At 51.3% G+C, this 25,874-nt stretch overlaps 11 protein-coding genes across 11 annotated transcripts; 6 read left to right on the plus strand and 5 right to left on the minus strand.

Moving 5' to 3' along the window:
• Nucleotides 1–83: 83 nt before the first annotated feature.
• On the plus strand, nucleotides 84–972 carry NECHADRAFT_37021 (uncharacterized protein; the record flags this gene model as incomplete). The annotated part of the gene is made up of 2 exons (XM_003042892.1): nucleotides 84–436; nucleotides 510–972. The coding sequence occupies 2 exons, from the start codon at nucleotides 84–86 to the stop codon at nucleotides 970–972; spliced, it is 816 nt and encodes a 271-aa protein (XP_003042938.1).
• Nucleotides 973–2,294: 1,322 nt separating this feature from the next.
• Nucleotides 2,295–3,867, plus strand: NECHADRAFT_37111 (uncharacterized protein; the record flags this gene model as incomplete). The annotated part of the gene is made up of 4 exons (XM_003042893.1): nucleotides 2,295–2,705; nucleotides 2,799–2,856; nucleotides 2,994–3,569; nucleotides 3,638–3,867. The coding sequence occupies 4 exons, from the start codon at nucleotides 2,295–2,297 to the stop codon at nucleotides 3,865–3,867; spliced, it is 1,275 nt and encodes a 424-aa protein (XP_003042939.1).
• Nucleotides 3,868–4,092: 225 nt separating this feature from the next.
• On the minus strand, nucleotides 4,093–5,038 carry NECHADRAFT_37148 (uncharacterized protein; the record flags this gene model as incomplete). The annotated part of the gene is made up of 2 exons (XM_003042988.1): nucleotides 4,093–4,393; nucleotides 4,437–5,038. The coding sequence occupies 2 exons, from the start codon at nucleotides 5,036–5,038 to the stop codon at nucleotides 4,093–4,095; spliced, it is 903 nt and encodes a 300-aa protein (XP_003043034.1).
• Nucleotides 5,039–5,285: 247 nt separating this feature from the next.
• On the plus strand, nucleotides 5,286–6,602 carry NECHADRAFT_78471 (uncharacterized protein; the record flags this gene model as incomplete). The annotated part of the gene is made up of 3 exons (XM_003042894.1): nucleotides 5,286–5,307; nucleotides 5,483–6,171; nucleotides 6,312–6,602. 3 exons carry the CDS (start codon nucleotides 5,286–5,288, stop codon nucleotides 6,600–6,602), a joined length of 1,002 nt encoding a protein of 333 aa, XP_003042940.1.
• A 216-nt stretch (nucleotides 6,603–6,818) lies between these two features.
• Nucleotides 6,819–7,700, minus strand: NECHADRAFT_37099 (uncharacterized protein; the record flags this gene model as incomplete). Its single annotated transcript, XM_003042989.1, has 1 exon — nucleotides 6,819–7,700. A coding segment is annotated over one exon (882 nt), but the record flags the coding sequence as incomplete, so codon positions are not given.
• Nucleotides 7,701–11,534: 3,834 nt separating this feature from the next.
• Nucleotides 11,535–12,823, plus strand: NECHADRAFT_37210 (uncharacterized protein; the record flags this gene model as incomplete). The annotated part of the gene is made up of 5 exons (XM_003042895.1): nucleotides 11,535–11,606; nucleotides 11,660–11,789; nucleotides 11,842–11,988; nucleotides 12,044–12,251; nucleotides 12,307–12,823. The coding sequence occupies 5 exons, from the start codon at nucleotides 11,535–11,537 to the stop codon at nucleotides 12,821–12,823; spliced, it is 1,074 nt and encodes a 357-aa protein (XP_003042941.1).
• A 2,417-nt stretch (nucleotides 12,824–15,240) lies between these two features.
• NECHADRAFT_78475 (uncharacterized protein) lies at nucleotides 15,241–16,272 on the plus strand (the record flags this gene model as incomplete). Its single annotated transcript, XM_003042896.1, has 1 exon — nucleotides 15,241–16,272. The coding sequence occupies one exon, from the start codon at nucleotides 15,241–15,243 to the stop codon at nucleotides 16,270–16,272; it is 1,032 nt and encodes a 343-aa protein (XP_003042942.1).
• A 455-nt stretch (nucleotides 16,273–16,727) lies between these two features.
• NECHADRAFT_78476 (uncharacterized protein) lies at nucleotides 16,728–17,144 on the minus strand (the record flags this gene model as incomplete). Its single annotated transcript, XM_003042990.1, has 1 exon — nucleotides 16,728–17,144. One exon carries the CDS (start codon nucleotides 17,142–17,144, stop codon nucleotides 16,728–16,730), a length of 417 nt encoding a protein of 138 aa, XP_003043036.1.
• Nucleotides 17,145–17,686: 542 nt separating this feature from the next.
• Nucleotides 17,687–19,613, plus strand: NECHADRAFT_37300 (uncharacterized protein; the record flags this gene model as incomplete). The annotated part of the gene is made up of 7 exons (XM_003042897.1): nucleotides 17,687–17,877; nucleotides 17,942–18,101; nucleotides 18,149–18,371; nucleotides 18,423–18,714; nucleotides 18,760–18,980; nucleotides 19,011–19,069; nucleotides 19,128–19,613. 7 exons carry the CDS (start codon nucleotides 17,687–17,689, stop codon nucleotides 19,611–19,613), a joined length of 1,632 nt encoding a protein of 543 aa, XP_003042943.1.
• Nucleotides 19,614–20,301: 688 nt separating this feature from the next.
• Nucleotides 20,302–22,009, minus strand: NECHADRAFT_78478 (uncharacterized protein; the record flags this gene model as incomplete). The annotated part of the gene is made up of 5 exons (XM_003042991.1): nucleotides 20,302–20,547; nucleotides 20,599–21,449; nucleotides 21,504–21,650; nucleotides 21,704–21,772; nucleotides 21,823–22,009. The coding sequence occupies 5 exons, from the start codon at nucleotides 22,007–22,009 to the stop codon at nucleotides 20,302–20,304; spliced, it is 1,500 nt and encodes a 499-aa protein (XP_003043037.1).
• A 1,073-nt stretch (nucleotides 22,010–23,082) lies between these two features.
• NECHADRAFT_78479 (uncharacterized protein) lies at nucleotides 23,083–25,182 on the minus strand (the record flags this gene model as incomplete). Its single annotated transcript, XM_003042992.1, has 3 exons — nucleotides 23,083–23,918; nucleotides 23,977–24,734; nucleotides 24,788–25,182. The coding sequence occupies 3 exons, from the start codon at nucleotides 25,180–25,182 to the stop codon at nucleotides 23,083–23,085; spliced, it is 1,989 nt and encodes a 662-aa protein (XP_003043038.1).
• Between the last annotated feature and the right edge of the window lie 692 nt (nucleotides 25,183–25,874).

The following is a 25,874-nucleotide window of genomic DNA, read 5'->3' on the forward strand; positions in this document are numbered from 1 at the left end:
TCAATGGGTGGCATCTATCCTCCCGCTCAACCATCTCTTGTCATCAGACATCCGTTCTTTGCTCACCACCCTGTTTGACAAACATGAGTGCAGTCGTCCGATTACTCGCCGGCAAGACGGCTGCAATCACAGGCGGTACCACAGGAATCGGACGAGCCATCACCCTTGAGTACCTCCGCCAAGGCGCAAATGTAGCCGTCAACCATCTTGGTCTCGCCAAGGATGAACCATTTCGCCAAAGTCTTCTCGACGAGGCCAAGCGTCTGAGCAGGGAGGCGCCTGAAGGAGCACCAACTGGGGAGCTTCTAGAAATTGCTGGAGACGTGACGGATCCAGCGACGGGGAAGGCTCTGGTTACAGAGGCAGTCAAGAAATGGGGAGCTTTGGACGTGTTTGTTGCGAATGCTGGCATCTTCAAGGCCAGCGAGTTTCTCGAGTAAGTTTTCTTCACACCTCTTTCATACGACATGGCCAATGGCCTAATGCTCATCATCCGTGTCTCATCGCAGCATCGAGAAGGATACGTTTGATAATTCCATGAAAGTCAACGTCAACGGTGCCTTTTACGCGTGCCAGGCCGCAGCTCGACAAATGGTCAAGCAGGGCAAAGGGGGTTCCATCATCGGCATCTCGTCCATCAGCGCACTTGTCGGCGGTGGGCTCCAAGTCCATTACACACCGACCAAGGCTGCTCTCTTGTCCATGACCCAGTCCATGGCCATTGCTCTAGCCAAGGACAAGATCAGAGTCAATGCCCTCCTTCCTGGCACGATCCACACACAATTGGCTGATGCCGATATGGCCAACGAGGAGAAGCGCAAGTACTTAGAGCATCGCATTCCGTGGGGTCGCGTTGGCAAGCCCGAGGATTTGGCCGGGCCGGCTGTGTTTTTGGCTTGTGATAAGATGAGTGGTTTTGTTACCGGGGCACAACTACTTGTAGATGGCGGAATGTATGTACATCTTCAATAACGGAATTGCAACACAAGTAAGACCAACGGGAATAAGGGAGTGTCGGGAGAGTGTTACTGGACTTTGAAATAAACATAGAGTGGGGTCTACTATATTTCATTCAGTGAGCCTTTGTGAAGTGGCTTGAATATCCAACAATCTTGTCCGTGGTGGTGATAACAAAGCTTCGTCTTTCGGATCCTTGAGTGAAAACGCGTACCTGACCGCGTAGGACGCGTCATAAAGATGATTTTCTTTTTAGGAAGTTATTGCCAAAGGAATTTATCGCGCCATACGCGTACTTAGTCTTGAATAACGCCATTTACCCCAGAACAATGCAGAGGATAGCTATCGCTATGTGTGGAAGACAAGGGAGCGTAGGGTAGCCCGGGGCCCAGGACTTGGATGCTCACTCTGCGGGGAACTCCCAGCCAACCCACTGGGGAACTTAACTAGTCCGATTTCGCTCTAGGCAGTTTTGCTCCGTGCGGAGAAGCCGCACATTAATAGAACCAGGGCCAATGACTCGGCCCTCAAGGCTCTTCATTGTTCCATCCTCGGATTTCCCCATCGACACTGGCAAAGGGCAGACAAGCACAATTGCAGATACCAGTGAGATCATTGGCTCAGCTGCGACTTGTAATTTCCCCCCTTATGCATGGACGACAGCCAGGAACCTCGTCGCTTCACCAGAGGCCGGCTGTCACGTGGGAAAGGTTTGCGCAGGACTACAGGCTGGTAAGATGAATCGTGTTCAGGGCAATGACGTACCGGAGCTATCACTGATAAGACTCTGTAGTTTGACCTGCCGTCGGCGACATATCAAGTGCGACGAGAACAAGCCGCGTTGTGGACCATGCGACCGCATCAGCGCCGTTTGTGCCTATTCAGGTCCTAGAAAGGCTACACGGAGGACAGCGAGACACTCGTTGGAGCTCAGTGATCAAGATGAGACTTCAATCTCTCAGCCAGCCCTGGCCGAAGACATCACGCAGACCGAGGGTGACCAAGCCAATCAAGACAGCACCAGTGCTACCCAAGCATCGTCTCCCCCCTCTGGTGATAATGAGGAAGACCTTCAACCCTCCGAGAGGGCCCAAGAGGAAGAACAAGCACCTGTGACTGAATCAGTGCCACGCGAGGCGGAAGAACATGAACTTGATGACTGTCCGGGTTATTCTGTTCTAGAGGACGTCCTTGATCTTACCGCAAGAGACCCTGGACTTTCCTCTACTACTCAAGGGGACGCAACGAGCTGGCAGATAGGGTGTGAGGCGATAGTATCGTCAGGAACAAGCCTTAACCCTCAGAACTGCTACACCTTCCCGCAGGGGCACTCGGAAATGCTGTCGCCAACTCAGGCTGCCTTCCAAACGGCCGCTCTGGCATACCACAGCACCCCAGACTCGGGGGTCAACCAGAATGGGTCACTGACGCTTAGGTGGCTCGATCTACTCATTGGAGACGCAACTCTCAACTACGGGCCGCTCCCGGAGCTTGACATTGGTCTCAGCGGACCGGACGTATTCGGCAACACTGTCACCCAGACGCCAACCAGCCTCGACGAAGCGGCTACGCCGGCCACCAACGACAGCTCCGGTGTCACAACACAGAGTGCTTACCTGCAGGAGCGGCTTCCCGACAGAAGAGGTCCCTCTAGTGATAAGCAGTTTTGGCAGGCCTCGGAGGCGATAGCCTTACAGCCGCAGGAGCATATCTTGTTCCGACACTTTACAGAACACATCAGCCGATGGGTACGTGTCGCCTAGCCTGACAGGTCACAGCCTTAATTTGCTTCGAGACGTGACCCTAGGATGCCATTTTACTGACTTCTCCCTCCGCTTTAGATGGACCTCTTTGAGCCGCAGAGACCGTTCGGAACTTTAGTCCCTCACCTCGCTGTACGTTTCGCTCCTGATGATTTCTCTCTCAAGCCTAACAAGCAAAAAAGCTCTACAACATTGGGCTGATGAACGCCGTCTTGGCCTTGTCGGCTCGTCATCTGCGTATTGTAAACAGCGATTCCCCATGCCACGCCGCAGGATATCGGCCTGATCCTAACGACACCATTCGTTATTACTGGAAGACGCTCCACTACAGCCAGAAGGCCATGAAGTATGAGACCTATCAGACCAGCCTGGAACTCTTGGCGAGTGCCATCATCATTTCCTCATATGAGATGCTAGACGGCGCGAGTACGGACTGGGAGAAGCATCTCAAGGGCGTCTTTTGGATCCAACGCTCACAGGTTATACATGGCGACTCTGGCGGCTTGCGGCAGGCTGTGTGGTGGGCATGGCTATGCCAGGACGTGTGGGCGGCGTTCCGGGAGAAGAGGAAGCCATTCACCTTCTGGCAGCCCACTCGCTCCCTCGCAGAGCTGGATCCAAATCATCTGGCAGCTAGAGCTGTCTACAACTTTGCTCACATTGTCGGCTTCTGTGCTGAAGAGAGTGAGCCTGGAAATGCCACTCTCAACACTCAAAAAGCAGCCCTTCTCTTGCAACGACTGGAAACCTGGAAGTCGTATCTAACCGTAGAGTTCAATCCCCTTCCAGGCCCAGATTCCGAAGATAACAAGGACTTTCCACTTCTTTGGATCCAGCCTGCCGCATTCGGTAAGTACATTATCGCCCTCTGCAAGTCTCGGGTTAGACAAATCGTCTGGCTGACCAGCATCTGGCAGGGATTGCTATGCAACTGTACTACTGTTCGTTAATACTACTGCACCTACATCAACCGTGCTACGGGGGCTTCAAAGAGTATCTGGAGAGGCAAAAAACTTTGAAGAAATGGGCGAGGATGGTGTGTGGTATTGCAATGACCTGCACCGACTATGCAGCCAGTGTGATGTCCTCGCAGTGTGTCTTTATAGGTAACATGGCAACCCTTGTCTCGCTTACAGCTTTGATGTGACTGACCATGTTGAATGAGCAGCGGGAATGGTGATCGAAGACGACACCCAACGAGCCGCGGTTCTCGAATACCTCGATACGTGCAACAAGCGCGCAGGGTGGCCGGGCTACTCACTAGGCCGTGAGTTGAGCGACATATGGCGAGCGGACTAGACACCTCGGTTGGTTGCGATCTTGCTAGTTGACGTTGATGGGGGGCTAACGCAAGCTGTCTTCATCTACCCGTCTACGTAGAAGGCACTTTACCCGCTGAACCAACAATCTCCATCCACTCGATCGTCTGGTTCATCACCTTCTCCACGCCCTCCTCCATAAGAACTGTATGAAGCTTGGCCCTGGAATTATCGGCTCGGAAGTGGGCGTAGTAGTCGTCGAGGACGGCCCTATTGACGTTGATCTTGGTTGCCCCGGCTTTGATGCATTGGCGCATCAAGTCGGGCGGAAAGCCGTTGGTGCCATGGAGAGCCACATGTGCTCTCTTGTTGAGCTGTGCCTTGACAGAATTGAACCTGGAAACCAGTGAGTAACTTGTCCAGCTCTCACTCTGCTGTCTTTCGTTGCGTCACTAACCTCTCAAAGTCCAGCTGAGGCCCCTGCGGCCCGTATTCGCCGTGCACGTTGCCAAATGCGGGAGCCAGCACGTCGACACCCGTCGCGATGAATTGTTCAACCTCTTCTGGAGTCGTCTTACTGGCCTCGAGCCCTGCCGTATCAGTAACGCCGTCTTCGCCACCCTCAATCCTGCCAGGCTCGGCCTCGGTCGCAATCTGCCTGTCATTGCAATACAACACCCACTTGGCCGTCTTTCTTAGATTATCCTCCTTTTCGTAATGAGACATATCGACCATGATGCTATCGAACGGTAGCGTATCCGCCGCAAGCTTGATGACGGCCTCATCTTGTGCGTGGTCAAGATGGACAGACACTGGCACACTGGCTCGCTTAGCAGCGTCCGCGGCCGTCCGTATCAAGAGTCCATCTGAGAACCGGATGGCCCATGGGAAGAACTGAAGGATGAGGGGAGATCGAGCCTTTTCGGCGGCACGGACGAGACCGAGGATCTGCTCAATGTTGTAGGCGATGGCAGCGATGACACCGTAGTGGCCTTCCTCGGCGGCTTTTAAGATTTGAAGATGGCAGTTTGAGGCCTTCCAATCGCTTTTTGGGGTCATTTTGAAAAGTTGGGAGCTTTGTGGAGGAAGCGAGGAGATTGATACAGGACTGAGGCACGGTGTCGAACGGGTAGCCAAAGAGTTCTCTGGCAATTCTGCATTTACAAGGGTCTCTGGGCAGTTTATAGGAGATTTCATAAAAAAAACTCCTATTTTTAGCTAGAACTTCCTCACTCGCCTCGAGAAGGGAAGTCTCTGGGAATTTTTGACCAGGCCGTGCTCTGTTGCTGCTCGTCTCGAGGGCAAAATGCCGTCTCAAGCCACCATTGGTGGGTCCGAAGAGGTCAAGGAGATCTTTGCCAGGCTGGATTGTGCATGACATAGTTGAGCTTTGTTCTCATACGAGCTTGACAAGCCTTTTCTTTTGCCATACGCTTTAACGGCGTTGATTTTCCATCCCTCATCGTCCTTCCCCAAGTCACATTGAAGCTCGCCCTTTGCTAGTCGCCAGTCGCCAGTCGCCAGTCGCCACCCATCTCACTCCAATGACGGACCCTGCCAACATCTGGCGGATCTTCCAAGATGAATTCAGGGACATCCTTGGAGAGGAGCCGTCACTCCAATTGCTTCTTCAAATTGACGAGTTCCCCTTTGCGCATGAGGCCGGTGTCTTCCTCCCCAAGGCGAATGAGCTCTTTATCACGAGCAACCAGTTCAAGGACCATGCCGGCGAGAAGACAGTCCAGATCTCCAAGATTTCACTGAGCAGCGATTCCGACTCGGTCAAGTTGCAAAAGATCAGTTGCGAACTCATTCACATGGCAAACGGGGGCGTCAACTATCAGGATGGGATCCTCATTTGCGCCCAAGGCTCTGCGACACATCCAAGTGGTCTCTTCAAGCTGCAGACCACTTACCCCTATGAGGCAAAGCCTGTCATCACAAGTTACATGGGGAGGCCTTTCAATGCCGTCAATGATGTTGTAGTGCATAGCGACGGAAGTATCTGGTTTACAGATCCGTCGTACGGCCATGACCAGGGCTATAGACCCAGGCCCAGCCTTCCCAACGCCGTGTATCGCTATGATCCTGTTACTGAGAGTATCAGGGCTGTAGCTGATGGACTGGGGAGGCCAAATGGCATCTGCTTCTCACCCGACTATTCGACCGTATACATCACTGATACGGACCAAGTGCGTGGTCAGTCGGTCGATTATGGTAGGGCAGCTTCCATGTGAGTTTCACCTGAGCAACCGTGTGGCATCTTTGCTTGCCTGTGATACTTCTTCTCGATATGCTAACTCTCCATTGATATGCATTTGACGTAATACAGCGACATGGGCAGCCGTTCCTGACCAACAAGCGCTTGTTCGCTCTCGCCTCCACAGGGATCCCAGACGGCATCAAGTGCGACACGAGGGGAAACGTTTACAGTGGGTGTGGCGACGGCATCAACATATGGTCGCCTGGAGGTGTTCTTTTGGGCAAGATTATTATTCCAGGCGGCGTGGCTAACTTCTGCTTCGGATCTGAGGGACAAATCCTTGCACTGAATGAACACAGGCTGTGGCGTGTACAGCTCGATAAATGTGTCAGAGGAGCATTGCTTGATGGCCAAACATAGTTAGAAAGTAGTATTTGAAGTAAAAAATATCTGACACTGGTTTGGGAGCGCACTGATTGCTAAAGAGAGGAGTTGTATAGGTCCATGTGAATCAGAGGGATTATCGCACGTTCCGGATTCTTTATCTTACAAGGCCTTGTAGCTGTTGTGTTTGCAACATAACCTCAACCACAATGAGCCCCATTGCTTGCCTTGAGTCCTCGCATACTAGGACAACTAGTAGATTGTAACGAGTTCAACAACTCCAAAACCCTTCTTCTGCCCAAGGAACTTTCCAGACGCTGTGATGAAGCCTTCGTAAGCCGAGTCAACCAGGTCATCAGGCCCATACATCTCCTGGTCAGGCCGAACAGACTTGACATTGATGTAATCACCATTCTCAAATTCAAGTCTCCACGAGAGAGGGTAAACCAGTCCTGAGTTGGGGGATGTCCACGTATTTGTCATGTCGGGAATCAGGTCATAGGCAAGGACAAGCTGCGAGTCACCCACGCGGACAGTTGCGAATTGATAGATGGTATCGTCAGGCATCTTCCAGGCCCAGATACTAGCCTTGATTTCAGATCCGGGAAAATGCAACTGGAACCAGGTCCAGTTTCGAGGGGCTCCATAGGAAATCTGACGGTCGTACCAGGTGAATGAGTTCTTGGGATCAATCTTGACGTCTGTCCCGTTGAGCGTGAGACTTCCGGTCGTCTTGCCAGCGGGAAGTCCCCACTCAGTCGCGTTGGTAGGGCCGGGGCCAAAAGCAATGGTGCCTGCTCCACCGTTAAGAAGAAGCTTGGATGTCGCCTGCCAGCTGATATTGAAGGCAAAGGACGCGTTGGTGTCGGCGTATGCGTACATCTCGGTGACGCTATCCTCCGAGGTGGATACGAATCCGTGAGTTCCAAAGTCGGCATTAATGGGCCCGCCTGAATTAATCGTTCTGTCGCTCTTAGCAGAGCAGTAGACGAGATCAACCCAGTAGTCGAGGGTGTCCAGATCCAGAACAGAGGATCGACAGACGTTCTTGGGGGCAGTCAAGATGTGGTCTATAGCAAGATACTGCTTTCCACGGGTGCTGGTGATGAAGGAGCTCATCCACCAAGAGGATCCTCCTTCATAGTCGTACTGGGACTTGGTGATGTTAATGAGAGCGGGAATGTGAACCTATGATACGTCAGCTTCAACTCATCTATCACAGGGAGGGCACTCTTACGTTCTGGTAAGTGACCTCGTTCTCTGGCTTGAAGGTGTACTTCTTGCGAGTGGCGGCACCAAGCGTGGTAGTAGCGAGTTGGAGCAATGCTCCAAGTGTTGCCAACTTCGTAACCATGGTTGTGCTGTTGGGAAGTTCTCAAAACGGTAATCTTAGTAGGATGAGTGGTAATAGGAATGCTATTGAGGAGGTGTGCCTTGTGGTTCAGAACCTCTTTCATTCTTGTGTCCAAGACGCCACATTTTATACAGATTTAAAGGTATTGTCAGTCGGTTGAGCCGGACTAGCTGAGAAGTTCCGATGCAGGGGTTCCACAGGGTGAACTACTGGGGCGGATCACGATCAGGCCACGGACCGCTGAAGGAGTCCGCCGCCGCGTCGTCGCAGCCGGAAATGAGGATCTATGCCTTAAAACATGCATACACTACCATGAAGGCTCGGTAGATTAAAGTGAACAGGACTTTGAAGTGGCCTCCTGCTTCAACTAAGCGTAAACTTAGAGTGGTATGGGCCATGAAGCGCATCCGAGGCGTCACAATGAAAGCCCTGATGTAATTGTCGACGGCCCCTTTCTTGCAGATGAAGACTACTGGAGTTGCAGACTGCTCCGGGTTAGTGACACCTGCGTCTTTGTGGGTCAACAACTTGATGTTGGGCTTTTCACCGGTGGCTATGCTGACTGTCGCCCTAGGAGCGGAGAACGAGACAAGCACCCACGGGACTCTCTTGATTCGGAAGCGGAAGACGGTCTCTGTGATTTCCAATTGTACCCAGCGCCTCAACATGGGCTACTGTTTCGATCAAAGGGCCTTCCACGTAAGGCAGACCAATATTGGCGTCCTTGACGTGGGTGGGCATTATCTCGTCAAGGTCCTTAAAGTTCTACATACCCCAGGACTAAGGTGGCGAAGCACATTATGAAAGTCTTTGGTGTGTCTAGTAACACTTACACCTTTTCCTGACTTTCGTGGTTGTTGTTGCTCTTGTTGTTGTGGTGGTGGTCAAAGGCTGCACTGCGTATTGCTGGCCGATGGGATGGTAGGAGAAGTTCGGTGCAAGATGCACTTTCGGAAATTGATCAATGTGGGGAGAAGACATTGGAGGTTCTCGGAACTTCAGACATTATCGAGCACTGTAGTTCAATCTGTAAGGTAAAGGAAGAGGCCTCAGGGCACAGGAGGTGGTTTGAGCTCACGTGAGGAAAACGGAGCAGATGCCAAGCCTGGCCTTGTCCCGACCCGTGATCCAATTCCGTCGCCTTTGTAAGCGGAGACGGCGTTCTAGTTCACCCCGAACCGCCGAATCAGATCAGCCTCAGCTCTATTCAGAAGACATTTCCATAAAGCAATCTCGGTCATATCGATGTGGCAGCGAGCAGGCTCATTGTTTATGGGAAACACGGCTGAATAGTGGACAGACACAAACAGAGCCACAAGGATCTTAATATGTTATTAGAACGCGTAATCGGGGGCAAACTCCTTGACACATGAGACGTATGTTCCTAAAGATCACGAGCGGATCTTATTAGTGGCGCCTGAAGAAGTTCGTCACAGCATGATGGTCTTATACGGAATGGCCCGGTTACCCTGTGTAACGCTTGCCTTGGACATGGACGCAACTTTGTTCTTTGCCGTGATGGTTGATGGGACATCAAGACGAAAATATGTGAGGTCAAATAGTGCAAGTTGAGACCTGCAGAGCCGTTGTCAATGCTACGTATCACCGTTAAGGATGGCTGATAGCTTATGGTGGAAGCGTCATGAAGCTCACTAAGGTGTTCTTTATTATAGTTGAAGCCTAGCCCTGGATTCGTGAACTAAGCCAGAAGATCGTCATGAGGTTCACAAGGAGCCCAGTACGATGGCCTCAGCTGTAGAAATAAGATGAACTCTGGCAGTTGCTATACTTGATCAGCTGACTAGATCTCGGCGCCCTTGCGTCATAGCCGGAAGATGCTACTTGGAATGGGTCTGTTTTACCTTGTACCTCTGGAGGAAGCGGAGCATGAACTGTAAACCCAGCTGGCCTTTTCAAACAAGGCTCGAGACCATTCCCAGTCCTACAGCCACTCAACTTGAAGATTGGCAACTACTGTATCTGCACATGGCGCCAAATGCTCACGAATGAACGAGTGCCTCAGTGCCGACTTCGTAGCTTTCTGCAACGCCATAACGAACAGGCCAAGGCAGAGACGATGGCTGAAGAATAAATACTCCAAAGACTTCGCTTCCGGAAGCTCATAAAAAGGTGTAACGCGGTTGTCAGTCAAACCTACACGAAACGGGGGACTCTGAGGTTCCCGGTCAAGTAGTGCTCACAAGAATACAGGGATCAGTTAGATTGCACACTAAAGTGTTGCCGATCTACTCGAAGAACCTGTTTGTATTCAGGGATCCCCTCCCTTTGTCGTAGCTTCTTTCGCTCGAGAAGTCAGAGAGACAGTAGGCTTTGCTAAACTTCACGCACCACACTTCATTTGAAGCTTGTCAGTGTCGATCGTACCTCGGTATTGATCCTTGAGCCGATGCCGTTTACGCGTATACTGCTTTTTATGTGGGAAAAGGCTCAAAAGTACATGACATAGCTGTTCCAAACAGGCCTTCCTAAGCTGTACTTTTGGGTCTCACCAGGTGGCACAATCACGGAGGACAAGGCGAAAGAATACATACGACAATTGCGGAATACAAAGAGCGTTCACCTTGGGCAAGGAATTCATTTTGTTCAAGAAGACCATCCTCATGCTATTGGACAAGAGATTGCTCAGTGGCTGCCTGTGGCATTGGAGAAACTCTGAACGGACACGTTAAATACACGAGGAAACATAGTTCTTCACCTTTCCTGGCACATGTCTTTGCTTATTAGACCGTGCTATCAAGCTTCGCCAGTCTAGATAAGGGCGGCTGAAGGGCTAATCTTGCTGATAAGAAATTTTTGGTGTTGGGTTATGTAAAGTATCGCATAGTCTTATGTATAGCGACTTGCACTAGATACGCTGGAGAAACAGGTATAAAGGGACGGCCCTGAAGATTGATTAGCCATAAAGGTCGTGGTCTCAAGATCTCAATAAATATTCTCACTTGGCTTGGTACTCGGCCTTTCATTTAAAGGTAAACTACCAGTTTTGGGACCCAGCTCAGAGTTTTGGTTAAGGTACTACAGGACATGTTGATGACAATGAGCAGACTCAGTATAACAGGACCGCCGCTCTTTATTTGCGATGTTTCCGCAAACTCGACTAAATATTTGGCCTGGCAGTCTATCCGAGAGCTACCAAAATCATGCTCGTGATCAACCGATAGACATTCCTTTGCCTGTCAACGTTGCATTGTCAGAAGCAGAGACTGGATTCAGACAATATGGTGCGCTTTGACAGTCTCAGAGATTGCGACTTCAGCCTATCCGAGCTTCTTGATCTTGGCCCCGACTATCTCTCTTAGCCTTTCGCTGATTATTTCTTGAGGCCGAGTCAAGAACTGGGGTATTCTCTGTCTATGGAAATTGCGTCTGATGCCCGCTTTCTTCACATGCACTAACTAATCATCATGAGGCTATTCCCAGAACGGACAATATTCACGATTCTCCACTACCAAGACAGCCACCCAAGCAACAAGCCACACAGGGTCGTCTGGTGCACTTGCTGCCATATTTAACAGGGAAGCGCATTGAGTAAAGCAACCCTGATAGAACAGTCAACTACACCTATTGAGGCCCGTTTTATACACCAAGCAACCATGTGCCCAGACTCTTTCGAAGGCTTCGGCATTCCCTCGGCCGAGGAGTGGAACAACCCCAAACGAATTACAGTAGATCCTTGTCGCCTTTGTTTGGTCGGCAAATAGAGACTGACCTACCCCAGTTCAAACCCAAGCCTCTAGAGGACTATGATATCGACGTCAAGATCGTTGCCTGTGGAGTTTGCGGCTCCGACCTTCACACGGCTACTGGCGGTTGGGGAAACAAGAACTGGCCGATTGTTCCCGGCCATGGTATGTCTCCCCTTTTGAGTTCCTGAACGCTTTGATACTGACATCAGTGAAGAAATCATCGGTCATGTTGTCAAGACTGGGAGCAAAGTCACCAGTGTCAAGGTTGGCCAGCGTGTTGGTGTAGGAGCACAGATCGACTCTTGCAGAGACTGCGACGCCTGTAATAGCGAGAATGAAAACTATTGCCCCGAGTGGAAGGGTAAGTCATCTCTTATCTCACATTAGTACTCGTTATGTTCATGCCTTGAGTTCAGATACTTACGGTTCGGTGTACGCCGATGGCACCCTCGCACAGGGAGGATACTCTTCCCATATCCGTGCTCACGAGCACTATGTTTATCCCGTCCCAGAGAAGCTGCAAACTGAACTTGCCGCTCCTATGCTTTGCGCTGGTCTGACAGCTTACTCACCCTTGGTTCGGAACGGTGTCGGGCCCGGAAAGACGGTTGGCGTGATTGGCATGTGAGTGACAGGATGAACCCTTTTATTGGAGAATTCAGAACTAATCATTCTCTAGCGGAGGCATCGGCCACTTTGGAATCCTCTTTGCCAAGGCCCTGGGAGCAAAGACCATAGCTATTTCTCGCTCAAGGGCCAAGGAAGCTGACGCACGACAACTGGGTGCTGATGATTTCCTGGCCACCAAGGAAAAAGACTGGAACAAGCCCTATGCCAGAAAGCTCGACTTCATTCTGAGCACCGCTTCCTCAGCCGAAGGCTTTGAGCTAGGCGATTACCTCTCCCTCCTCAAGGTCCACGGCAAGTTTGTAGCTGTCGGTCTGCCCGAGGGAACAGGTTGGCAGGTTGCTCCGCAGAGTCTGATCTGGAATGGATGTTTGATCGGAAGTAGCCATCTGGGCAACCGACGAGAGGTGCTTGAGATGCTTCAGCTCGCTGCGGACAAGGACATCAAGAGTTGGGTTGAGACAATTTCTGTTAGCGAAGAGGGAGTTGGCCAGGCGCTTGAGAGGCTGCACAATGGGGATGTTCGGTACAGATTCACCCTGGTTGACTACGACAAGCAGTTTTCTTAGATATCTATTTGTCTATCAATTCCAAACTCGGATGCTTACGTTCATCTTCAGAGTATTTGAATAGTTCAAGGGAACTAGTAGTCGATTGCCCTGTATCAATGAGAAGAAGGTTTCCCGTTGACACGAGACCGACAAGGCATGTTTTACGCTCTGCTTAGGAATCATGTCGACCATGATTCAACACTCCCTTCTTCTGGTCATGAATAAAGCCACCACTGTAGGTACATAAGTCGAGTCACCTCTGTGTATCTTGGCTCACGTGTCGCTATGTAGGCAGTGGCGCAGTACTGAGCCGTGTGCCGGAATCACATGAGGTTATTCAGGTTGGCGGGGAACCCTGTCAATATCCTACAATGACAACACCCTCAAGAGTCATGCATGCCAACCCCGCAGTTTCCCGCGATACAGAATGAGAGATTTCCGGGGGCATCCCTCTGTCAACTGATCCAGTGGGCGCAATTTCCTTGTCAGGAAGCTCAGCCCGCACATTGCATTACTGTAACGGGAAACCCCTGACATGGCAGGGCTTCAAGCCTGCGATATAGATATGGGGCGGCCGAGACACAATGATCCCTTCGGTATCTCTCTCGTCATCGCTTGTCTGGAGCTACGGCATTAGTAACACCAGCAATACCCTACAAAGCTCGACCCTTCAGATCGACTCACCATGTCGCAAGGAACAAATGGCTCAGGTTAGCATTCAAGGTTTATATCGCTTCCTCTATTTACTAAGAAGATATCCTAGACTCAAAAGAGTCCACATATCCCTCGGACTCAAGCAATGCGTCTCTGTCACATCGAGATTCTGAACCCGATGTTGGCAAGCAGGCTAGTGGGAGGAGATTCTCCGGGTTTGGTCGGTCGATCCTGTCTTCGTTTTTTGCCATAGCAAGCGCAAGAGCCTCAAAGTTTATGTAATGTGTTAGAAGGAGTAATGGTTATGCTGAAGTCTTATTGCCTGTTAATTTGGGTCCTGTGTTCTTGTTATTCTGCTTTGCGTTACCGGACTATGGACGACAACTATTAGTCATGAACACGATCTTTAGATGATAGCACGAGAATAAAGATCTTAGAAACACACAGGAAGATGTGATTGTCTTGACAGGTCACCGACAGGCCATTACCAAAGGGTCAACCAGCACTCCCTTACTGAGAGCATCCCTTAACATCGTGAGCATAAACATGGAACATGCGCCTTTTCACCTGCAGCCGTCTATTTACCTATGATCTAATATTCTTAGAGTCCTTTCTAATCATCCAGAGGCTCAACTTTCTTTATAACCTTGGCAGGAACTCCCACCGCGACCGAGTAGTCAGGAATGTTCTTGGACACAACAGCGCCAGCACCGATGGTGCATCCCTTGCCAATCGTGACACCAGGCAAGACTGTGACGTTGGCTCCAAGCCAGCAGTCGTTACCGATCGTGATGGGCTCGGCGTACTCGATGTTGTCTCGTCGGGATTGGAGACTCGTTTCGTGTGTGGCCGTGATCAGGCTGACGCCGTTGCCAAAGAAGACTCGGTCGCCAATCGTGACGTGAGCGCAGTCGAGGATAACGGTGCTAGACGCCTCACGTTAGCTTGTGTCTTCCAGCAGAGAGTGTCAGTTGACTTACTTGAAGTTGGCATAGAATCTGTCGCCAACAGTAATGTTGCACCCATAATCCACCTGCAGACTGGGCTCGACGTAGACATCGGAACCAACCTTGCCAAAAATCTCCTTGATCATGTTGACCCTCGTCTCAGTGACCTGGGCAGCCGTTGCGCTGTCATCTGGCACATAGGTGTTGAACTTCTGTGCAAGCCTTCGAGCGTGGTTTCTGGCCTCGAGCAGCTCAGGCGCTTCGCAGCTGTAGAGCATGCTCGAGACCATCTTCTCGTAGTCATCGCACCATGGGATGTGCGAGAGAGTCTTGGAGAAGGCGATGGCCTCTTGGTTCTTCTCGGTGCGGACAGGGGGAACCATTTTGGCGGTGGGGAGCTAGACAAGGAGGAAGAATAGATGGGAAGATTTCAGATTTCAGATTTCTTTTTTTCGTGGATGATCGATATCAAGATTGTGATCTGAACGGCGATATGTAGGAGGATCTGGGGCATGTAAGCAAGACACCTATCAGAAGGGAGGATCCTGGTACCATTGTGGTGCTTGGAGGGCGCCAAAACGGCAGTCCCTGCAGTTCCCCTCATGTCAAGGGCGCTAATCTAGCGGCTGGCTGAACTTCCTATCGTGGTTAGAGCAGCTCGGTAGACTGCCGAAACCGACATCGTCATCGTTTTGGTGTGTTTGAAAGAGACAGGGGTTGGAGATGGAGGTCATCTAGACGAGATGGATAAGTAACCAGTTGTTGGTATCGTGAAGTACAGAAAAAAGACTTCACATTACATCATCATCCATCAGTTACTGCACGAACACCAACATGGACAACAAAACTTCAGACGAGAGAGATCCGATACTACAGGCCGCCATTGATCAGCGACCGTTCCCGGGCTTTCCATTCGAGCCTGAGAACCGAGGGGATAGGCGACGACACCTGGACGGCGTAAGCCACCTCCTTCCAGCGCCTAGACCGATACCAGAGGTAATCGAAGGCGAGCTCTTTATCCAGGCTCGAGATGGATACAAGATCAAGACCAAATTCTACAGGCCTGCATCCGGTGGTGAGGAGAGTAGGCCGCTATTGGTGTTATTCCATGAGGGTGGATGGGTCATGGGTGACTCGACGGATGAAGACTCTAACGCCAGAGTCTTTGCCAGGGATATCGGCTGTGTCATTCTAAATCCGGAATACAGACTGGCACCAGAGTTTCCATTTCCAACCGGCGTCTTGGACTGCTGGGACGTGCTGAGATGGGCCGCCCAGGCTCCCCTCGGTGCGGGCCCGAGCAAGGGATTCATTATCGGTGGCTCATCCGCAGGGGCCAACATCACTGCCGTTCTGGCCCACCTCGCCATCAAGGAGAACCTTCAGCCCCCTATTACTGGTCAATGGCTCTGTGTCCCTTATCTTCTACCCCCTGAACTGGTCCCTGCGCGGTATCGAGACTCCTACTACAGCATGCGGACCAACCGAGTCGATCCCGTACTTCCTCCACTGCTTGATGGACCAAGCGATAAGACAACCGGTTTCATCTCGACGATGCTAAAGGCGGATGTTTATTCGCCACTTTTCTCCCCTTTTGCCGAAGAGTGGTATCCCGGTCCCGAGGGTGCACGAAGACCTCCCAAGACCTTCTTCCAGGTTGCCGGGCTTGATCCTCTGCGGGACCATGCACTCGTGTACCAGAAGGTGTTGGAGGAAGAGTGGAATGTCCCCACCCGGTTGAATCTCTACGAGAGGCATGGCCACATGTTTTGGACCAACTGGCCGCAGATTGGGAGAAGCAAGGATTATTGGAAGGATATGGTTGATGGGATGAGATGGCTGTTGACTGACGAGTGTACATCTTGACGAGAGACCTCTTTTGGAGAAAAGGAGAATAGAGTCGTTTGCAACTGATGATATCATCAAACAGCTGAATAAACAACTGCATCAAGTATACTCGCCAGGCGAAGATCTCTCCGGATATGCAGTGTGCAGTGACTACAACCAAAGTCAACACTAATATCATGCCGCTTTTTACGAATATTTGTGCTATTACTGATCAAAAATTACACCATAGACCCCATCGGAAAGGCCGCAGACGGATATCAAGTCCAAGTTGCGAAGCAAGATCCCCAGGACAAGGGCTGGACTACCTGGTCGGGCAGTTATCCCATGACACAATTGTAGATCATCGATTAAGCGAGGGGCAAGTTGTGAGGGTTTGTAAATCTTGCATGTTCTGCAGTATCTTGGCATAGTTCTCCAAGGTAACACACGGTCTAGTCATTCACCTCCTCGTCCTCCCGTAGCCCACGATCCGTCTACTCCAACAAAACTGCCTCGGCCTGTAACTCGAGGTGCATGCCTGACACAGCTAGTTCAGCCACTCCAACAGTTACCCAAGTTGGGCGATGCCCCGGAACCCTGCTCCTCCAGACCTCCATCATCGTCTCCTCCACCTTCATGTCGATGAGAAATGCTGTAAACTTGTGAACAGCACTCAGACCCTGTGAGACCCCAGCAGATTTCAATGCAGCCTCCACGCAGTCGAAGCAGGCGTTGACCTCATCACGCAGAGACGAAGTGACAAGCTGACAGGTCTTGAGATCGAATCCTGGCTGACCCGCGGTTGTGACGAGGGATCCGGACAACGGGATCTTGGCGGCGTGAGAGCAACCCGAGGAGTGGAAGAGGTCTCCAAGCGGACCGGGCGTTTGGGAAAAGGTTACCGGCGGCATTTTTTCAAAGAGTGGCAAGGGTTCGAAGCCAAATAAGATAATAGGTTGTGGTTGGATGTTGGTGTTGTGCGTGACGTTGGTCTGTAGCCGGTTGGAAGCAACCCGCCCTCAAGATATAGCCCGTAGCGAACCATGTAGATAAGGCTAGACCTGCTAGCCTTGGGCAAGTGCTGGGTGACCTTCTGTATTGGGTGGCCCGGCCAGATCGGCCATGATGTTCAGAATGCGGGGAGAGATAGGCTAACGAGCCGCCACCGGCATCCATCACAAGATCGTGGGGTAAACGACCCCCGGACGAACTTAACTCAACCATGATCCTGGTCCTTGCAAGGTGCAGAGAGGGGCTGGAGTGAAAAGCCCGCAGATAAGCCTCTATCAAGTTTCTACCTGGCTACCTAGGTACGGGAAGCCGAAGACCGACCTACGAGGATAAAGGAAGGGCAATATCGCCTTCTTGATCCAAGTTGGTCTTGCAACGAGTCACGCTCTGCAACTACCCTGAACAGACTATCTTCTCAACAACAATAAACACAATGGAGACCATGGACTCCGATAGAACCGACAACAAGCACAGGGAGCTGAAGAGGGCCAGCAGCAACAACCAAGGGGAGACCATTCTGATCCCCGACCAGCATGGAGACGACCTGGACAATGCCATTCTGCGAGCCCAGGGTCATGAGGCCGCGCTGCCTCGATCCTTTTCCTGGGGAGGAGCCATCGGCTTGGGATACAGGTACAGCTTGACGAACCTGGATTCACTCTTATGTCTTCATGACTAACAATTGCGTGATTGCCAGTATCACCAACTCGTGGATGTCATACACCAGCTGCTTCGGAGTCACCCTCGCAGCTGGAGGTCCTCAAGCCGTTGTCTTTGCCGTCATTGTGGCGGGTTTCATTCAGTGGACAGTCACCCTTGGACTCTCTGAGCTCGCCTCGGCCTTTCCCTCATCCGGAGTACGTTTTCCATTCCCTCTCATTCGTTTCAGTGCTAACCGAAGCAGGGCCAATATCACTTCACCTACATCCTCGCACCCGAGAAGCACAGAAACTTTGCTGCCTTTTCCGTAGGCACGCTCAATGTCGTTGGATGGTGGATCGTGACTTGCTCCGGTATTTCCCTAGGCACAGTTTCCACCATGGGTCTCGTCTCGTGGTGGAACCCCAGCTTCCAAGCGACCCAGTGGCAAACCTATCTCCTCTTTGACCTTGGAATTATCATTACGAGTAAGTAATGTTAATAACGCTCTGGAATTCTGGTGCTGACGTGAGTTCTAGTGATTCCCATCTTCATCGTCCCCAATAGGCATATGGGCAAGATGACACAATTCGCCCTGCATCTATCCATTGTTGGCTGCATCATCGTCTTTGTGTCTATTCTCGCCATGTGTGACTACTTCCAGCCCGGACACACCATCACTGAGACGGGCGGTAACAGAACTGGCTGGCCTTCTGGAATTGCCTGGATTTTGGGAATTGGCAACGCTCTGTATGCCTATGGTGGAACAGACGCAGTCATTCACATCGCTGAAGAAGTCACACACCCTGGAAAGCGTCTTCCTCAAGTCATGTAAGTTCTCGAGCCCAATCTGCGAGATCTTTTGAGCTAATCGAGACAACAAAGGAACGTGACAATGCTTATCGGAATCGTCACTACTGTGCCTCTGGCGATTGCCTACATGTTTACCATCAAGGACATGGATGCCGTTCTCAACTCGCCTCTCCCGAGTATGGAGCTGTACTACCAAGCCACTGGGAGCAAGGTCATGGCTACCTTTCTGCAGGCCTGGACCATTGCCGTCTACTACTGTAAGTGTGCCCAGCTTCTTGAACCTGGTGCTGGATAATCTGACATTTCATCTACAGCTGCCCTGCCCAGCCAGTGGATTACTTGTGGCAGAATGACTTGGGCATTTGCTCGTGACGTGAGTTGCTCATTCTAAATGCCAGGCTTGCATGGCTCTTTTGCTAACACCCTTTTAGAAGGGCCTGCCCTACCACGAGTACTGGACTGAAATCAACGAACGCTTCCAGCTGCCTCTCAGAGCGACCATCCTGTCAGCCGGCTTCTGTACCATTTACGGACTTCTATACATTGCCTCCACAGCAGCCTTCAACTCGATCATCACGACAGCAGTTCTCGCCCTGAACATCACGTACTGCGTCCCTCAGGGCATCTGCGCCACCTACGGCAGATCTCGTCTTCCCAAGCGATACCTAAATCTCGGAAAATGGGGCTACATTCCCAACTTCTTCGCCCCTGTGTGGGTTACCATCATTGGCACCTTCTTTTGCTTCCCTGGAGCCTTACCTGTTGAGGCTGGCTCCATGAACTACACTTCGGTTGTGTTGTTTATCCTTTTGCTTTTGATTTTAGGTCTTTGGTGGGTTCAGAGGCGTACTTTTGAAGGTCCTAATATTGACTGGGATACCCTCAATGCTCTCAATACTGTGGAAGACGAAGAGTAAACTTGAGAGAAGGACCTGGAGGTTTTGGCAAGCCAGGTCTTTGTCACATGGGCCGCTATGTAAAGTGATGGATTTCAAGTAGTGCTTTGAAAGAATGATCTCTTGACTTCACAGGGCGAACTCTGTCGTGATTGTTTTTTGTTTGAGGTATTGCAGATAATAATCTGATTATGAATTACGGGTTAGGGTGTAATATGGCAACTTGCACACCTAGCCTGGCTGTCTAACATACTTTATACTTGGGTATGATGCGGATCCTTACAGGGGAATGCGGGATGGAGAAATCCTCGTTCACAGCTATCAGAGTTCGCTCTCGAAGCTGAATAAACTCCCTCATCCAACTGATACATCTTGATTTTACTATTAACAGCAACTGATCTCCTCAGGTTCAATGGAACACACTTTCAAAAACAAAGATCAACCCTTTCATCATAGAAAGAATATTAATGAATCACTTCTTCTTTCACAGAGACAGATGACTAATCTCAGCGACTACATTCATAGCAGAAGCGATTTCGGTTTTAAAAAGGTCCTTTGAATTGCTTTCTAACTTCTTATCGACATGAATGCCGTAGAACTGAAACTGTCACTAATTATAGTAGAACTGAAACTGTCACTAATTATACACAAATGTTCGAAACATATCCAAGTTTCAGGCCCTTTGTACTGCAGTACTACTTGGAACTCTTCAGAGCTGGCTGAGGGTCCTGGCCGAGATCGGACCAAGGCTAGACAGGACAGCCTTGGCGTTCAAGTGACCCTGTTCGATGGCACCGTCGATAAAGGCCCTCCATCCGTGAGCCCAGTCGGCAGAGGCAAATCTGACATTTCCGTGAGGGCTTTGAAGCTCATCCTGGAAACGGCTCATGTACCCAGGAGCCCACCAGGCCGGTCCTCCCTGAGAGTAAGGGTCGGTGTTCCAGTTGTGGAAGATCTGTAAGTAAAGTCAGCAATAGGTACTTTGCGATCCAATAGGTCAACATACCATCTTCTCGACCTTCATGGGATGGAGCTTCTGGAAAGCCTCGATGGTTTGCTCAGGGCACTTCTCAGCTACATAACCCGTGGCACGCTCATCAGTACCAAACGCAACAATGTGCGCGTTTCCGTTGTTCAGCACGCCGTCTCCGTAGCCGTACATGAGAATGTTGGGGAACGACATGCCGTTCCACGAGGCGAGACCAGATCCCTTCACCTCGGCGTGGATCTTGTTCATGAAGTTGACGTGGCCAATGTTGACGGCCTCCTGTCGAAGAGGGGACAGAGGGGGCTCGAACCTGATGTGTCGGAGCACGTTGAGAGGAATGGTCGAGATGACCTGAGATGCCCGGAATCGCTCGCCACTTGGCGTAGTGACTTCTACCTGCTGGCCCCAGTCTGAGATAGATGCCACCTCGGTAGAAAAGGCGTAGTCGAGGCCGTCATTGACTGCCTCGTCAAACATGCGCTTGGCCAGGACCGACTGACCCTCTCGAAGCTTATACAGAAGCCAGACATCCTCAAAGTTGTCGGAAGAGTGCGCAGCCAAAGCATGCGAGCGAATCATATCCCAAAGACTCGAGTTGTCGAGGTTACCGCCCGAGATGTGCAGGATCAGAGACAGAAGCAGAGCTGACTCTTCTTCGGTGAGTTGGTCCTTGATCTGCTCGAAGCGCTCTCTGCACGACATGGCGTCGACGCGCTCAATATCCTCTCTTTTGACCATGACATTTCCTAGCTGTTGATGAGGCAGGGGGCAGATCTTGCGGCATCCGGCACCGTCTACGTTGACGAATAGGTCCCATGCCTTGGCCTGGAGCTTCCCGGCCTCTTCGTGGGCAAGCTTGCGGGCATCACCTATTGCGCTAGTTAGTGCCAAATATTCAGGAACGGCTATTTATTAAGACTTACCGGTGAGATTCATGGTGTAGTAGTTGTTCTCATACATGCCTTGTCTGGTGGTGACAAGATCGCGATCCATGTCGTACCGCTGCATCTCTCTAAAGAGATTGGGCTGGAAATGGGATACCCATGTGCCTCCCATCTCATACGTGTAACCTAATAGTTGAAGTCAGCTTACGAGTGGTGCAGATATCATGGATCCCTCATACCATCCTTCTCAATACTGTACGTTCGTCCTCCAATGCGATCACGGGCCTCAATCAGAAGAACCTTTCTCTCTGCATCATGTCAGTCACTATTCAGAACACCTATGTTGAGAAACACTTACTGGCCAGAGCCAAGTCTCTTGCTGCAGTGAGACCAGCAAATCCAGCACCAATAACAATACAGTCGTAGACCCCACGACTATTGCGGATCGATGTGGGAGGTTGAATGACGCCTTTGCAAGGCAACGAGCCCTGGACAACGCCAGACTCGGCGGTCCAAACGTAGCCCTCTGAAGTGTTTGGGATCATTGTCTCTGCAAAAGGGTGTGGTAATGACTAAACAAGTTTCTGTATCTTTTTGAGTCGTATCTCTGCTAGCTCTGGCGTCTCTAAAGGATCACTGTCGTCCATCAGCTGCATCTTTTAGTCTCGAATCGCCTCCTCTTGAACCTTCAACCAGGGGGCGAAGCGGTGTGGGTCCTGAAGATATTGCCCGAATAGGCAGTTCTCCCAGTTCCCAGAATCTTGCTATTGGGGAAATCCGCTAATGTCCCTGCTGATAAGAAGCGGTAGCAAGAAATGGTGGCTTTAGACTTTAAGCGGAGGCTGGACCAGGTCTCCAGGGATACGAGATTCTCTTGAACCGCTTCTGTCCCTTCGGCCCGGAGGGAGACCGTGGCGGGACGTGTTGCAACCGATGACTCCGGGGATTGCAGGCTCCTTCAAAGCGGGTCAGTGGAGGATTGTTTCGGTTTGGCTGTTCGGTTATCTTTCGTTCTGTCTGGTGAAAGATTGGGCAAAGGCCTGTGTTCCTACCTGTCTATAATCTTAGGTCCATCTGAACGGGTGTCCCATCATGATATGTTTCCCAGTCCGAAGGAATGGCTGACCCGACCCAGAAGAAAGTCTTGATAATCTGTCTTACTTCGGCCCAACTATCGTGATCAAGATAAATTTGGTTATCTAGCCAGTGGCTAATTGCTGGACCTTGGTTGATCATGTCATCCTCGTCAATGTCGTAACTAGGGTGGCCTCTTCTCTGGAGTCAAGGTGCATTGGCACACAAGACATTGTGCACACACTGATCTCCGCTTTGAAGAAACCGGATAATGCATAAGAAAACACGGGCTATGGATCCACGTTCTTCCCATCGTGCATGTCCTCATTTTCATGGCCGATTCGCAAGGCAATTAGGACGAGGAGACGGAGTTATGCCCAATACGTCAGTGGTCAAGCAAATATCTCGTCATTCGGAAAGCCAAAGCATAATCTAAGCGACAGTTTATTCAATCTTCATGGCTACAATACAATTTCCATCTCCATCTGCTGTTCAGCTTGAGTCTACTATTCTTTACACGCGACGCTCAAAACACCATTCATGCTCACAGCCGGCTAGACGTCGCGGGTCCATCACAGCAGCTAGGCACAAGAACTGACTTGTTGACCTTCTGGTTGGACCTAGGAACATCGTTGCTAGGGTTCATGGTGAAGAAGCTCGTTGGTCGCAGCTCAACCTTGATCATCTCCATGGGCATGACAGGGAAATCCTCAGGTCGAGGGTTGTGTGTGAGACCGAACGAGTGCCAGAGCACGACGTCGGTGTCCTTGACGTTCTCGTCGCGCTTGGCCCATACTGAGAGGCCAGAGTCGGCAGCGCTCTGGTTCGTGAACTCGCCTGCGGCGTAGAGCTCGCCGTCTTGGTACTTTGTCACCCAGATGGGCTTGCTGCCAAAGAGAGCTCGCTTAGCGCCTGGGGCGTGGGGACGCATGAGCATCATCTGCGAGGGGTGCGCGTGGAGCTTGTAGCCGGCTGGCTTTCCAGAGATGGGGTTGATGGAGGAGGGGTTGATCATCTTGTAGACTCTCGACTTGTTGACGTCCAAGTCGTAACCTCCGGGTCTCTCAATCTCGGTGACCTTGGCGTAGTAGCCGACGCCATATGGATCCAACACGGGATCCTCGGGTGTGCGCTCGGAATCTTCGTATGCGATGGTGTTGGAGAAGCCGTCGATGGCTGGGTCGATTCGGAGGTTGAAGAGATGCTGGTGGTAGGCGGCACCCACGCCGTCGGCCACGCGGGTCATCCAGGGCAGTTTGACCCCGTCGTTGACAGGCATGGTTGAAACGATGCCGGTTGCTCGGACTTCGCAGTGGATGTTGGCGGCTTGGTCGAGGGTCCACATCAAGATGTACTCGTAGTTGGACACGGTAGCGGTACCTGTTGAGCGAAATGTTAGCACTTTGTAACAGTCGTCAGGATTCAGAGATCAACTTACACTGAATCACCAGGCGTCGATCACGGACGACAGAGGATGTAGCATTGCGGTAGTTGGTGTGCTTCCAGCCGATGCCGTTGTCAATCTCGTGCATGCAGACGACATTCTTCATCTTGACAGTCTCTCCCTTGGCATTGACACGGAAACCATCAAAGTAACGGATCACACCCAAGCAGTCACAGCCGAGCGTCAGACAGTTGGAAGTCATTCCCAGACCAATGTCGCCCAGATCAAACGCCTGCTTGCGGATATAGGGCTGTCGAGGGTCGGCATAAGGAACAGTCATCTCGCTCAGGGAGAGACGGTACAGGACGTTTCGGCCATCGTAGGTGACGTTGTGAAGGAGAGGACCCTCTCGGACGTTCCAGCCGAGACGGAATCGCCACTTCTGCCACTCAACGAGGTGTCCATCGACACTGAATGAAGGACCCTCAGGCTGCTGAACCTGAAGGGGCTTGAGGTCTTGTCGCAGACCACCCTGCTCCAGAAGAGCGGTGCTATACTCGACAGCCTTGCGAGGGATCCATGCCTGTGTGTCGACGCGCTCGTCGTCTTGGTTCAGGGGGAGTCGGTCGATGCGGACGAGTTCCTTTGTGTTGGAGTCGAAGACGGGGGAGAATGGCAGGGGGATCGAGTAGTGGTTGGCCTCGGGGTCATCGGAGAGGGCGGCGTACATGTAGCATTGGATAAGACGGCGGTCACTCTTGATGCTCTCGTCGTCGGTGCCGTAGCCCCAGGGGTCGTTCAACACGCGTGCACTATAACAGGTTAGTCACGTGCGTGTGTCAGTTGGGGGCTTAGTGGTACTTACTTGGGAGGAAGCTTGAGCTTCTCAATCTCGGCCAAGACAACGGGATGAACATTGCAAACTTCTTCAATCTCAATCTGCTCGTCGGCATCCGCAGGACCCTGGATACCCTCAAGAATCTGATCCACCTCGACAGAGTTGGTTGTAATGTTGACAACTCCACGGTGGAACTTGTGATCGTCAAGGGTGTGGAAGTAGACATAAGCCTTTCGGTTGGGAGGAGTGGGCAGAAGATCGCCCAACCTCTCAGCTTCAAGGAAGGGAATGAGATCTTGCTTTCGGGGCTCGTCGAGAGTGATGACCTTGAATCGGAGCTTGCTCCTCTGAGAGTGGTTCAAGATCTTGACGACCTGCGCGATCTCGTCGGCGTGCAGGGGGTCGAGAGGGTGTCGGGCCATTGTTGACTCGTGGGGGTGTAAAGAGACTTTGCAATTGTGTTTCTTGCTGGCAGTAAGATTTGTCTTGCTGCTGTTGCTTTTTATTCAAGATGCTGATTGATGATGAGATATGGAAGCAATTGGAGCTCCCATGATATATATTCCGCAGGCCCCATCAGCTCCGGCTCAGTGTTCGTAGCTCACCGGTCCACGCTAATCCCACATTCAGCAGTTGAAGCAGTTGACCTTCCGGATGCTCCAATCATTGCCATCCATCAATTCTGCGGGGGAGTCAATCGCGGGGATGGACGATCCAGCCCCTCATGGTCTACATCTTATCAGGAACTAGGGGCTCGAGCATGTGGCAAATCATGATGGACAAATTGGCGAGGCTGGGTTTGCTTTTCGAGGAAAATGCAATCTTTTGACCATGAGGGGAAAATCGGCCAGCTAGTCTCCCCCGCTTCGCCTCGCTTCACACGGTTTGACACTTGAAGTGGCATGTTTGTGTTCGTGCCTGGCCCAGCTGCTTCTTGAGATATCAAGGTTTTTGTGTAACTTCCTTTGTTCTCAAGATAACGCCAGTGTCGTGATTCTGGATGCGTGTGTGGCTTATCTCAGTTGGCAATGGACAGCTCCGGGAATATGCCATTGGGTCTTGATGCTCGACAACTACACCTACCTATTTTCACGTTGAATGCCTAATGCCTAGA

This window comes from Fusarium vanettenii (genome assembly GCF_000151355.1).
Source record: "Fusarium vanettenii 77-13-4 chromosome 3 genomic scaffold NECHAsca_31_chr3_5_0, whole genome shotgun sequence".
Classification (NCBI taxonomy): Eukaryota; Fungi; Ascomycota; class Sordariomycetes; order Hypocreales; family Nectriaceae; genus Fusarium; species Fusarium vanettenii.